Source organism: Pangasianodon hypophthalmus, chromosome 17 (genome assembly GCF_027358585.1).
Source record: "Pangasianodon hypophthalmus isolate fPanHyp1 chromosome 17, fPanHyp1.pri, whole genome shotgun sequence".
NCBI lineage: Eukaryota > Metazoa > Chordata > Actinopteri > Siluriformes > Pangasiidae > Pangasianodon > Pangasianodon hypophthalmus.
Window position 1 is genome coordinate 15,084,980 of NC_069726.1, and position 14,772 is coordinate 15,099,751.

General features: G+C 40.2%; 1 protein-coding gene across 1 annotated transcript in view; it reads right to left on the reverse strand.

Moving 5' to 3' along the window:
- chsy3 (chondroitin sulfate synthase 3) overlaps window positions 1-13,567 on the reverse strand; it is a 46,298-nt gene extending 32,731 nt beyond the window's left edge. Inside the window, exons 1-2 of the mRNA XM_026942077.3 lie at window positions 11,790-13,567; window positions 10,157-10,440 (exon numbers count right to left, since the gene is read on the reverse strand). Of these exons, the coding sequence (XP_026797878.1) occupies window positions 10,157-10,440; window positions 11,790-12,396 (891 nt within the window). The 5' untranslated portion in view covers window positions 12,397-13,567. The remainder of the gene's footprint in view (window positions 1-10,156; window positions 10,441-11,789) is intronic.
- Between the last annotated feature and the right edge of the window lie 1,205 nt (window positions 13,568-14,772).

Consider the following 14,772-nt stretch of genomic DNA (forward strand, 5'->3'; position numbering starts at 1 on the left):
GTTTTAGTGTTACAAATTAACGTGGGGAATATGTTCTGGTGACAGAGATGTATCAAATATATTCAGTTTGAGGCTCTGAGTCCCTGAGTGTATGCTGTATATAGCAGCCTTGGTGTGACATGCTGTATTTTTAAGAAGTGTATTCATTGTAGGTTCTTGTATACACATGCACTCACCAGCCACTTTAAAATGAAAAGCTGTACACCTGCTCATTCATGCGATTATCCAATCTGCCAATCATGTGGCAAAAGCTCAATGCATAAAATCATGCAAGATCATGATCATGCAATCATACAGATCAAGAGCGTCAGTTATACATCAGAATGGGGAAAACTGTTATCTCTGTGACTTTGTCTATGGTATAATTGTTGGTGCAGGTGGGCTGGATTGAGAAAATACTGATCTCCTGACATTTTCATGAACAACAGTGCCACGAGTTTACCCACAATTGTGCGAAAAACAAACAACATCCAGTGAGCGTGGATCTACAGGTGGAAATGCCTTGTTGAATAGAGAGTTCAGTGGAGAATGGCCAGACTACGTTAACTCAACCACTCTTTAAAACCATGGTGAACAGAAAAACATCACAAAACGCACAACACATCAAAGCTTGAAGTGGATGGGCTACAACAGCAGAAGGCCACAAGAACAGGAATCTGAGGCTACAGTGGGCACAGGCTCACTGAAACTGGACAGCTGCAGATTATAAAATCATCGCCTGTTCTTTTCTTCATAGGCAGAAAAACAAACACATATTTACACCTAAATGATGTCATTCAGAGCTATTAATTTTTTAACTCAATCTGACAGGGCACACGTGGGTGACAAGAAACACCTGTTGGCCACATGTTTCAATATTTCTGATCACTTGAAAAATGGGTGGGTTCAAACAAAAGGTGCCATGTTCTAAGTCATTTAACACATTTAGATGTAAATAAGAGGAAGTTAAAAGCTGAAATAATCGCTTCATATTTATCATTTGATCTCAAATCCAAATATCTCCAGTGCACAGCAAAAACAAAAGAATCGGCCTTGCCGTTCCAATACTTTCGGAGGAGACTATATACACATACATACACACATAAATGCATACCATGCTTTCACACAGTAGCCATCTGTCCGGGCTTTTAGCACAGCCATGCCAACACACTGCACCTTTATGTGTCTCACAACGAGTTCTCAGCTCGCGCACAGGAACCCCAGTATACCTGCTCATGTAATGATATTCTGCACATATTTACACAACACTACACTGCACCACACCACACCATCATCCACTGAGAATTCTACCACACATATTTGCCAACTTGTAAGCATTACAAACAGAGCTGATTTGATACTTTCAACCCTGATAAATTTTGTGTATATAATTTGTGAATTAGTTATGTGCTTCCATGGTGTATGGTACTAAATGTGCTGAGAGCCCTGTACATGACACGTTTCTCTGGAAGACAAATTATTCTGACTCTGTTCAGTGCTTCTCTAATGGGGCAAAGGATTCACACATTAGACTGGAAGCTCTCAGCATTTCTGAAATGGTAGGCAGTGAGACTTTACCACTTGTGCTATATGAACTCAAATACTGACTTAAAGGTAAAACACTGGTACTGCTGCTTGTATTAAGTGGCTTGTATTAAGGGAGCAGTCTAATCACACACAAGGACATATGCCTGAAGGTTGACATTTACACCGTTAAGCCATACAGGAGGCACATGCCAGCACAATGTCAGCTTTTTTTACTTACAACAGGGAGCATCATGACTTTACTGTGGTAACCAGTGAAGGTATTGATGGCTCATAACAGCAGAGATTCAGCTTTCTGAGACTGGTTCACAGGGCAATCAAAATGGCTTTAACTGAACTATTCTTCTCTCTCTTTTTTTTTTTTACACTGGATTTTCATCTTTCACCCAATTTATTCGTCTTCATTCCTGAAGGCTCCCAGCAGCTGCCTTATGAAATAGTCTATTTCCTATTAAAAGGCAGCAGTCCCATAATCACACCAGAACGTACATATGAGCACAGCCTTAACCTTGGATTTGTGACGTGCACAGGGCTACACATGTGCACTTAATCATTTTCTAAACCTTCGTTTTCAGCCAGCGAGAAAAGCATTTGAAAGGGAGCAGAAGGAGATAGTAAAGACCTTGAAGTCCAACACTAGACATGTAGAAATGAAGCTCCATCATCCTGGCGTGTATATTTGGCTCTCATTTAAGGGCAGATGGCAAGATTAGCACTTTCAGTGCCGTTCCAGAGGGGAGGTAGGCGGAAAAAGGAGGAGGAGGAGGGGCTTCTCTCCAATCGTTCCTTTTTCTCAATCGATATGGCACATTTCACTAAACGAAAACAGTCAGTGCTCTCAAAGCAATTACCACAGCCATCAAAAAAAACACACTTATTTAGGCAGAAAGGTGCAATTCCACTGCAAAATGTGATGCTGCTTTCTTCATGTGTTGTATTTGGCTAACAATATATATTTATTCTGTAAATTGTACTGAACATATACAAAGTATTTTGCACAATTATTGAACTTGCTTTGGAAAAATGTGTTATATTAGCTTAAAATCTGTAGCACTCCATTGCTGCTTGTTTTTATCAGAGGCTCAAATGACAGCAATGTGGTGCTAATGCAGTCCACTTCCACGTCCTTCTCAGCTCATGAATGCACAGGATGAGAGCCCTTCACTTGCTGACTAAAGTACCTTGAAAACAATCCTCACGGTTTTGAAGATCTAATTACAGCACAGCATTAAATGACCAGAGGATACATCATTGCATTATTAGGCATGCACGTGCTGTTTTGAATTGTCCATCTGGTAGAACTAAGCACCTTGTTCTTAGATGAAAGGTACAGTGCCTTTTCGATTTTCTTTATTTTGTTTTTTTTTCACGATTGCAAACCTGTCTTGTGGACAAATCAGAAGCCCAGGCTCCTGGGCTATTAGCTTTTAATTAGTAGATGTCTGATGGAGAAGTAGGTTCAAAAATTAGAAAAAAAACCCTACTCCTTACTGACTTTTGCCATATTGACTTTTGAAAAGTTTTCATTTGGTATATACACTATATGGTCAAAAGTTTGTGGACACCTGACCATCACACCCATATGTGGGCCTTTCCCAAACTGTTACCGCAAAGTTGGAAAGACACAATTGTATAGGATGTCTTTGTATGCTGTAGCATTACAGTTTCCTTTCACTGAAGCTAAGAGGCCCAAACCTGTTCCAGCACAACAATGCCCCGTGCACAAAGCAAGGTTTATAAAGACATGTTTTGCCAAGGTTAAACTGGAAGAACTCAAGCAGCCTGCACAGAACACTGACTTGCACAGAACACTGAACACCACTGAGATGAACTCGTACGCCATCTACGAGTCAGGCCTCCTCACCAGATATCAGTGTCTGACCTCACTAATGCTCTTGTGGCTGAGCACAAATCGTCACAGTGACGCTCCAAATCTAGCTCTCCATATGCTTATCACATTACATCAGCTCCCACTTTTTAGTCTAGTAAATTGTGGGCAGCCAAAACATGGGACCGGCAGCACACTGGGGTGAACTACTGGATTTATGATTTGTCCACACTTTCTTACCTATGGTACAATATATTCACATTCCTAGGATTATTGTCCTACTTTCAAATTAGCTACAGGAGTTGAATGACCAATCACAGATGTCCTTTTCTGAGGTTCATAGCCAATCATAGACATTTCCTCCACCACCAAATCTCAGCCATTTCCACAGCTTGAGCAGTGACTAAGCACTGACATAACCGATTCTCACTTCATAATCACACACCAACCATTCAGAATAATGGCAGCTTGCATTCTGTCATAATGAAACAGTCCTAGTTTATGTATTCACTTATAACAACTGAGCACAGCTTTTAGCAGTCAACCCAACAAACATAAACACATTCTTAAGCTCAGCTGTGATGAACGCCGGAGACAGGTTATTACATTTTATCCCAGTGATGTCCAAAGAGAGAAGAATAAAATTGAGCTTTGCCTGGACTTCCATGAAACAGAAAACCTCTGAAGCAAGACTAACTGCTATAATGTAAAATGTCACTATCATTTACGCTTGAGTGGATAAACTAAAACAAAATTTTAGCTGTCTACCATCACCGTCTACCACTTTTTATATCATTTGGCTGTTCAGCTGTTCCATGACCAGGTGTGTGTTATTCCCTCATTATTTCACTTACAAGTAATCAGATAAAAGGTGTAGAATTGATTTCAAGTGTGGTATTTGCATTTGGAATCTGTTGCCATTAACTTTCAATATGAAGTCCAAAGAGCTGTCACTGCCAGTGAAGCAAGCCATCATTAGGCTGAAAAAAATCAAAACAAACCCATAATAGAGATAGCAAAAACATTAGGTGTGGCCAAATCAATTATTTGATACATTCTTAAAAAGTAAAAAAATAACACAATGGTGAGCTCAGGAACACCAAAAGGCCTGGAAGAACACAGAAAACAACTGTGGTGAACAACTTTCTCTGGTGAAGAAAAAAAAACCCTTCACAACAGTTGGCCAGATCATGAACATCCTCCAGGAGTTAGATGTATAAGTGTCAAAGTCAACAAGCAAGAGAAGACTTCACCAGAGTAAATACAGAGGTTTTACTACAAGATGTAAACCACTGGTTAAGCCTTAACAACAGGAAGACCAGATTTTGGCAAAACATCTTTAAAAAAAATAAAGCCCTTATAGTTCTGGACAAATATCAACTTGTAGCAGAATGATGGGAAGAGAAGAGTATGAAGAAGGGAAGGAACTGCTCGTGATCTGAAACATGCCACCTCATCTTATGGCATGGGCATGTATGGGTTCCAGTGGAACTGGTTCCTTTGTATTTACTGATGATGTGAAAGCTGACAAAAGCAGCAGGAAGAAACCCAGCATCTGGTGAGGTTTATGGGTTCCAGACTTCAGGCACACATTGACTGCAAAGGATCTGCAACCAAGTGTTAAAAACAACAATTTAATTTATGATTGTGCTAGTTCATCCAACTATTTATGGTGCCTTAAAAAAGGGGACCACATATAAACAGTGCTGTAATTCCTAAAACATGCATCTGATTTGGATTTAAATACCCAAATCAAATTAAATCAAGCTGAAAGTCTGAATAACGAATATAAGTCTGTGCGCTCATATTCATTATTTAATTTCAACTCCAATATCCTGTGGTAGACAGCTAAAATAACACTAACTTTTTCAATATCCAAATATTTATGAGCCTGACTGTATGGTCACTTTGTTTCTTGTCAAATTTCATACATTGTTTCATACATTGTTTTAATTTAATAATTTATTTTATTTAAACAAAACCATTTCTTCCTGTTTGCAACTGCACATTCAAAATGGAGTCACATATTATTTACTATTTACTATTACTTAACCAAGCAGAGGAAGTGGAAAGTTTATGTACAAATCTTGTAATTGTTTCTTCCCTGTTGTATGGGGAATAACTGCATTGTGCACAGATGTGGCATTGCTGTGTCTAGCTTAAGTGATCGAACATTTATTATATCTATACAACTGGGTGCAATGATAAGTAGTGATGTTACACAACATTTAAACTGTTAGTCCCCTTCACACATACCTGCCAAGTAAGCTTATTTATAAAGCACTCTACAGAAGTCTTACTGTGCACATTTTTACTTATTTCCATGTTAAATATATGTTTCGTTTGCCTTTTTAAGGAAAGGTAAGATGAAGTCTGAGTCAGCGCATTGCAAAATCTAGCAACTGGGATGTTTTTTCATCCTAGTAGCACAAACATATTTCTTCTCATAATATGGACATTAAAAAGCCTATTATGTAGTATTACTAGTAGTTGATTCAAGTTGATTTTATTTGTATAGCCCTTTAAACAGTAGACAATGAGGCACTGTCACAAATGCAGCTTTACAGAAATTTGGGCCCTAGTAAGCAAGCCAGATGTTGCAGTGGCAAGAAAATCATCCCTAAAATGGCATAAGGACAAAACCTTGTGAGGAAACAGATGTATAGCAGTTAAGCCTTTCCATGTAACGATGTACAGTTAGATTACTAACCAATCTGGCAATTAAAATTGAGTTGCCTTTGTATACTACCGATTCCTGAGCCTCAGTCTGAGGACCTTGCCTAACTTCCTGATCGCAATCTTACAAATGTCGTCAGTTGAACGGATATTCAGCAGTATGGAGCAAAACCTTTCACAAACATGATTTGCACGCTCTTGTTTTCTATTTACAGCCAGGCCTCTGCATCAAAAATTTGTCAGTTTGTCTGAAAACTATGAAAGTTGTAGGAGTGAGTACAGGCAAATTGTTGTTCTTGTGATTACACACCCCCAGACTCAGTGCAGCTCAATACAAGCACAGCAGAATCAGTATTATAAAATTATCACTGTCGCCTGGGTTACAGTGCTAATATTGTAGTCGAATTTAAAGGCTTGAATAATGCTTTATGAGCACTGCCGAGTGGTACAGCACAGACGGCCCAATGCAACAAAATAAATTAAATTATTATGTCCTTGAATACAAAGAATAAAGATGAAGTCTACAAATGTCAATCAGCCCTCAAATAAAGACATCAGTCCTATTTAGGAAAGTTATTTCTGCAGAAGACATTTTAATATTACTCTAATTCTTCTGTAGTGCTAAAAATTATCAATCAGTGACATATACTCCATGGAAGGGTCTCAAGGATAACTTTATTTCCTTCAGTAAGTGTTGATCAGGAGAGATGATGGCAGAAACATCACAAAGCTCAGTGAATTTATCAACCCATCTTTCCAATGTGCCATATAATTTTCTGTAAAAAAAGAAAGAAAATGTGAAAGAAAATTCCACTTTACTGTGTTTCATAAATCTATAGCCATAGTCATGTACTCTGGTTCGATACGAGTGCAGCCCGATACAGTCCATCAATATACTGTTCAAGTGCTGCATTATTAATTTATTGCTGTAATGCATATTGATGTGCTATTTTTGATGTATAAATGCATTAGTAAGTATGAGATGTATGTGAGTAATGACATTCATGCAAGAAACAGTGTTTGAACATGTATGTAGAGTAGGGATGTAATTGATTATGAATATATCAGTTGGAATGAACAGAGAATGTGTTCTAAATGGATACGAACATGAAGAGCAATATTTAGGTGTTTTTGTTTATGGCAGACATATCCAAAACACAAGGCAAAGTCGTAAACGCGATCACAGGCGAGAGTCAGACGATCAGCAAACAGACTGAAGTAGATAGGACTAGAATCAGTAACCAGAAAATGAGACAAAGATCAAAACCAGAAAAGCAAAAACAATGATAAGGCTCGGTATGTCAGAAGAACAAGCTACGCTGACACGATACTTCGCATCAGGTGAGTGTAAACAGTCTGTTTATATAGTGTGTGTGAATGATAATGGTAATCAGGTGAGCTTGAACGCGAAAATGAGTGTGTACACTGGGAATTACAGTCCGTGGCGGCCATGTTCATAGGCTGTTGTAGTGAGACACCAATTCCGGCACTGATGTGATGCTGACAGTGCTGACATTTCTACCTCTTGTTTTTTTTTTTTTCAGTGTTACCAGGGGCATAGTTGTAGGGTACATATTTAATTAAAAAAGATAGATTAATTTCTAATTTAAATCTGAATAAAGATACAAATTTGGGGGCACTAACCAGATAGAGATACAGGTTATGGCACTGCGAATACATCTTTCATGTAAAGTAAATGGTGTTGTTCAAAGTCCCAAAACAGAAGGTATTTTTGTAGGAGATTTGTAGGACTCTTGCATTCGTAGGAGGGATTGTGTTTCTCAGTTTTTTTAGAGAAGAGGTTTTGAGAGACCAGTGTGTGGTTGTATTTTGCTCTGTGGTATTGTGATTTTTATGCAGTTGGGTTTAAGAGTCTAAACACAAAGATAAGGTTTGTTCCTTATTAACAGTGTAGGCAGGAGCTGCCTAGATTTATGTGAACAAGCAGAAAATCCTGAAAATCTCAGATGTAAAAGCAAACAATGCCCAAGGGCTCACTTTAACACTGCAGACTGCAAACGCTCCCACTATGAGTCACATTATTCTAGCAGCAGGAGTAGTTGCAGATTCTATTTGGGGAATATTTTAGATAGCTTGTATTTGTTGTGCAAAAGGTCAATTTTCCCATTGTTCTAGGGTTACAAATGCAATAAAATATGTAGCAACCTTTAATTTGTAAATGCTTAAAGTGAGATCTCTTAAGTCACCATCATGTGCAATTATATGAAGTGGCAAAAGAGGGAAACAAATATGTGATTATATCAACATGTATGCCAACACCACCGTGACAGGCAATGAATTAAACATCACACACATGCATAGATACTCTAATTATTTTTGGAGACTTGCTGAAACTCATCAGTGCTGCTGGAGAGCAGAAGGGTGTGATACCGGAGAGGGCTGAACCCCACCTGACTCCTGCCTGGGGGAAACTTGCAGGAATCTCCTTTAATCGATATGGATATGAGACCGTGAAGGCTGTTTCAGTTTGCAAAAGGGATGATTAAACAAACTGAAAAATCTCTAAATAATAGAGCTACATATAGTATTTTGGCAAAAACTCATTTCACCCTTGAATCTGTGCTTCGGAAATGTGCTTCGGAAATTTCCATGGATTTAAATAAATAGGTATTACAGTTATATAAAAGCTATAGGCACTTTCATTTACAGTTTAGCAGGAAGCTCTTATAGCACATGGTGTCTGAAATGAGATTTTAGATTGCCGTGAATGCAAGAAATGCAGGACTGCACTAAAAGTGGTCCTTGTGAACTTTCCAAACTACAATAACTCACAATGGTATAAGAAGCAAGATGCAACTCTGCTGAGTATCTTTAAATGTTTTTGTGATGTTCTCTCTGCCACTCGAGTAGTTTGCCTGCAGTTGTTTACTGTATGATGGCTATGGCTGTTTCCTTCCATGGGAAAAGCTGCTAAACCGTACCACATCCTCGCTCTGTATTCAAGCCTACAAACCTCATTAATAATGAAGAGGCTGAGAAAGCGTTCAAATGGAGATAACACACCCCGACAGGCAGACTGCAAGGCTGCCTGGAGCTGAACGCCCTTGATGACACCATAAATCCAACAGAGTTCCAAATAGCACATTGCTAACACACCTGTCTTCGGCGGGCTGCCTTCAGGCCACTCCCCAGTCCAGTGAAACATCTGTCAACTTTCAAATAAAATCAAGGTCTACCTACTATGATAATAAATAATGAGGTACGTCCACATCCTCTGCCATATTCTATTTTGTGATTTAGATTTTCTATGCTTCAGAAGACCAGTCGGCTCCTCAGAGTCAACGCAGGCAAAGTAACTGGGCATGATGAATACTACTGTAAATGGTAATGGCTGTTAAATCAAGGAACTTCATCTTCTTAAATGTTTTCATTAAATTAAAACAGGTCTAACTGATTGATATCCAAGAGCATAAAGCCTCCATTAAGAAAGTGCAATTTTCCTTGTGCTGTTTTCTCCATTCACTGTTTTCTTTCTTTCATTCATTCATTCATATTCATTAACCATTTTATTCATGTTAGTGTAGCGCTGGATCCAGAGCCTATCCCAGGAACACTGGGCTTGATGCCGGATTACATACTTCACATCACCAGGTCACTGCAGAGCACCACGCACAGACACATTCACACTCTTGTTCACACCTAGAGGCAATTCAGAGTAGCCAATCCACCTACTGTAATTTTTCCCAGAGGACACCCAAATGTACACAGGGAGAATATGAGAAACTCCACACAGAGTGTAACCCAAGCTCAGGACTGAACCTGGAACCCTGGAGCTGTGAGTTGGCAATGCTAGAGTTTATTCTTAAAACAAATATTACTTTTGTCATTTGCTAGCTGTTTCTGGCAAACACGTTACTTGTTAAAAGCACAACAAAGACAACAGTATAATATGGCTGAATCACACTGCCATTGGCTCAGTTCTGCACAAGTAAAAAATTATTAATTATTAACCCAATAGTTTAGACACAATGTTGCACACACGGATAATTCTAGATCATTCTTGTTCAAATAAAAATACAGGAAGAAACAGAAGACTTGATATCACTTAGCAAATAAGGAGAAACAAGTACATCTAAGCCTCCATACCATGCATTAACGGTGGCTTACCTCATATGACCAGACGCACTGGGTTCCCCCAAATCGGCGGACGCAGCGGCCCACCTCTACGTCCTCATGCGTCGTGTACATCTCCCTCAGACAGGTGCCGATGTTGGGCACCATCATGCGCAGCACCTCGCGACTGAAGATCATGCCCGGGCCACCCATGCAAAAATTCTCTCCGGGCTCCAGTGCCAGCTTGCCCAGTTCTTCTGTGGTGCCTAGACCTGTCTGACCCAGATACAGAGGCTTACTGCTGTTGAGCGAGCGCAAGAAGAGCTCCAGCTTTTCACCTAAGACAGAAAGACGGGGAAAAAATTATGAGAGGGGGCGAGATTATTACATTTGGGTTGTCCTTAGGGCATGTAAACATTGGCTCTTAAAGAAACTTCACTGTTCAAGAGCTCTAAGAGACATCATTCTTCTTTTATGAAACCAATATGTGAGGGTTTTCCACCTCAGTATTTATATGACAGGGTCAATAAAAAGAGCACACATTTCATCTGGTACTGCTCCTGGCTTTCAGTGTTCATTCAGTGAATTTGAAATGGGACATATAAGTTACACCTTACTTACAAAACTTCTGCTATTACTGTTTCTTAGTTTAAAAAGATTTCTGTTGTTCTTTATTAAAAGTGCCACCAATAAAAAATACATACGACTCCAGAGACAAACCAAAGAGGAAAATCACTGGGTTAAATCACACTCACAAGCAAAAAGGATTAGCACAAAGCTTCTTAAACTAAGAAACAAATCACCACAACTCTCAGGGCCCATGACGCAGAGCACTTCTATTTACTACAGTACAAGTATCGATATGACCGAACATTGCAGTTCATTTACACAAATAAAATCTTTTGTTTTGCTTTTGACTAAACATGTTCATGGAAATATGTTCTTGGAGAACAAACTAAGGACAGTAGTACATAAGTAGTATATAAGGACAGAGGTAATGAGAAGCACAACTGATCCTCCTCTAATACATGACATTTTTCTCCACGTCAGCACAGCAATCTTCAGCCTGCCGACTTCATTTTTTGTAGGTCACTGTTCAATCGTGCTAATATGACAAATAACTACATAATTACACTAAAAACTTTATGCTTGAATCAATTCAATTAAATAAAAGTACAAGGAACAGCACCCAGAGCATATAAAACCACAGAATGAGATTAGATAGTCTATAATACACTGGTGATGTATTTGAAAATGTCTTTTATAAAACATTATGATGAATATTAATCCAAAAGAAAGTATTTTATCCAGACCTTCATGCCTGTACATGAGCGATAACCATCAAAGTAATGCTGCCTTTTATCGTACTGCAGGAACATTGTACCAATTGGTTTATTGTACGAGATTTGCCTGAAAGGTGAGGCTCCTATATTTCGCTTAGCCTCCCTTAGTCATATAAGCAGTCTTTCATGGATTTCCAATAGCTCACACTAAGATTTACACTTCGCTTGACAGGAAATAGTGAAAGTAAATATACTGCCTGTACTGGCAGCAGCAGCTGGACATATTTCAAAGCTTGAACGTTCATTAAAAGCTTTTTGAAGGGAAGCTGCCATTCCGTAATTGCACCCTTGGCACTAAAAGCACAGGACACACCACTTCCCAGAACCCTGTTTGGCTTCTTCACCTCGGATGTAGACGTCATCATCCGCCCTCATGAACCACTCGTATTTGTCCAGGTAGTGATCGTGCATGTACTTCAACATCATGAAGGACTTCTTCTGTGGCGGATACGAATCGTCAACGCCTGGCAGCGAGACCACCGGCAGTGGGAAAGGAAGTGGCACGGAGTCGGAGCCATGGCTCGAGAAGAACTCCACCTTTCCTGGGATGCTCGGTGCCCAGGTCTTATACACAGCCACTGCTCTTGAGTCCAGGTACTTTTTGGCAGTCATGACTCCAACGTAGAGGAAGTGTTTGGGATGGGGAATGGGTCCTCCATGGCTTGGCTTGTCCACACTTTGCTCCTCATCCACCTCTTCGTAGCTTCTTTCTCTGCTGGAGGATGGTTTGCGCTGGCTCTCGTGCCAGGCGTCGTTAGTTATAGGGGTTCTTACCATTTCTGAAACTTTACCTAGACTGTAGGGCGAGCACACGGAGGTCTTTTTGAGCTCAGTGACCCGGGGCACCAGAAGCCAGGATGCTGCCGTGAACCCGAGCAAAAGCCCGACCATCACATTCGTCCACGCTTTTCTAGACCTCAATGCCATGATAAAATCAACACAGCTGATCATTTAAGAGGAAACAGAAGCTAAAGGTGTATTGCAGGGTTGAGTGAACACTGCAGTGTAACATGCACTTGAGGAAGTACGTCCTCAAGCATGTAAATGCGACCTTTCACGCGCCAGGACATCCTCAGGACAGAGCAAAATCAGCCAGTGTCCCTCAACTCCAGCCTCCACACTTCCCTCCTGGGACGTTTATGTTACATTTACATAATAGTGTAGTTCTTTAGAGGAAATCCCTCCGTTAACGTGAAGTGTCCTGCTCGGCACAGAGACTTGTCCAATCCGTTACAATGAGAACCGACGCCGCGTAAACTCTTCATCTTCTCACACAATCACGCTACTGTTTACCGAAAGGTTGCCGTTTCCACGCTTTTTTTTCCCCCTTTCCCCGAAGACTCCTTAAATGCCATAGTGATGATCTCAAAGCTCCCTCAGAAAGCAAATTCAAGGCAGTTTCACACTTCACCCCAGTTAGTTAGGTGACTACGGCAGCGCGAGTGATTCTACGCTACTGCGTCCTCCGCTGACTGACTCGCCATGTTGTTTACTATTTGGCACGCTAAATAACTTCGCTCGGTTTTTCCGACTTCGACACTTTTCCGTCAGCTTCGTCCGCCTGCAGCAGCTTGAACATGAGCCCGGCTGTGAAAGTAAAGCGAGTTTTTCTTCTCTTTTTTTCCCCCTCGCCAGTCGCTGGGCGGAGCGTCCTCCGAAAATAACGGGCAGCTTCAGGGAAATCTAATGGAGCGCTCCACATCACACACATACTGTACGCCGTCGTGCTAACGGTTTAGCATTGTCACTTGGTTACACAGAGAAGAAAATCATTCTGTCATTCATATAGCGCCTTTCTCGCAAACAGGGTGGCGTTAACTTATAACATTATGACAAATGAGGTACATAAGAGTGAAAAATATATATGAATGACCCAGAGGAAAGAAAAGCAAGAAGGGAAGAATGAGCTTCTTTATTTGTTTTTGTCAGGATTTACCTGACGCCTTTTGAGCCACGCCCACGTTTCCTTTACCTCAGGGACTGAAGTAGCTTTGAGCTACTCACTTTACCTCAGGAGCTCATGAGAACTTCTTTTGTCCATCTTGAGATTATAAATGGACTGTAGAATTTAGTCTCCAGACTCCACCACGCTGTATACAAAGACACGTCTGCCTTTATGGTGTACTGTTTAAAACCAAACCCAACATTTTCCATTGCGTTGGAATAATCCATCTTTGTCTGACCAGCTACCAGCTAACAAAACACAGGCCTAGCTGGTCAAGATGGAAGACTGTTCCCAGCTGTTTTCAGCTTCCTTATTACTTGACTAAATTGAACAATATATGTTTGAGATTTTCTAATTGCCTTGCTGTTGTGTTTTCTTAAAAACAAATTGTCTAATATGTAGCATCAGAAGCTTTCATTTGGAAACTGTCTCTTTTGAACCAGCACTTACCAGATGACAAAGATGGTCTAACAGTTTGACCGGTTAACAGTCTGATTTTTCAACAAGTGTTCTGTGTATAACCTTGTAAGAGAGCATTTGCCTTTTACAAAAGGTTTCATGTGGAACACCTTTAGAAAGTGCATAAAAAATCTTTATACGTATTACCTGTGCCAGTTGCTGTTTCTCAAACAGAAGCCTGTGTACCTTCAGATTTCACAACACATGCACGTGATCCTCAATACATTTCACTTTTCCTCCCTCTTGAAGCTGTTAAAGCTCTGTATTCTTCTCTCACAATCCCAGACATGCCACGTGCTGTTGATGGGCACCAATTCCCAAGATTTCAATGACTGGAAACATGGAGTCACTGTAGGGGAATAGTGGAACTGATTTCCCAGGGACCCTAGGCAGAGTGTGTTTCCAGAGAACCTGGTTATCATTTTCATGTGGAACACCTTCAGAAAGTTAGAACAATATAGCATTCAAAGAATACATAAAAATCCTTTCTAATTAGTTTGCATATTATATGTGCTAGTTGCTGTTTCTCAGACCTTCAGGTTTCACAACACATGCACATGATCCACAATAAATGTTGCTTTCCCTCCCTTGTGAAACTGTTAAAGCTCTGTACTCTTCTCTCACAATCCTAGACATGCCGTTTACAGACACCAATTTCCAAGATTTCAATGATCGGAAACATGGCGCCACGGTGGGGAGAATAGTTGAAGTGATTTCCCAGGGACCCTAGGTAAAGCGTGCTTCCAGAGAACCTTGTTATCATTTTCAAGAGATGAGAAAGAGGCTGAGAAACTTAAAAACTGAAACTGAGAAACTTGCTACAGCACTGTGGAATTTCATGCTTAATTTACCTTTACATACACTTGTGAAGGTAATTAGCTGAAGATTTAGAGTGGAAAGCTTGGAGTGTGACACTGCTGATA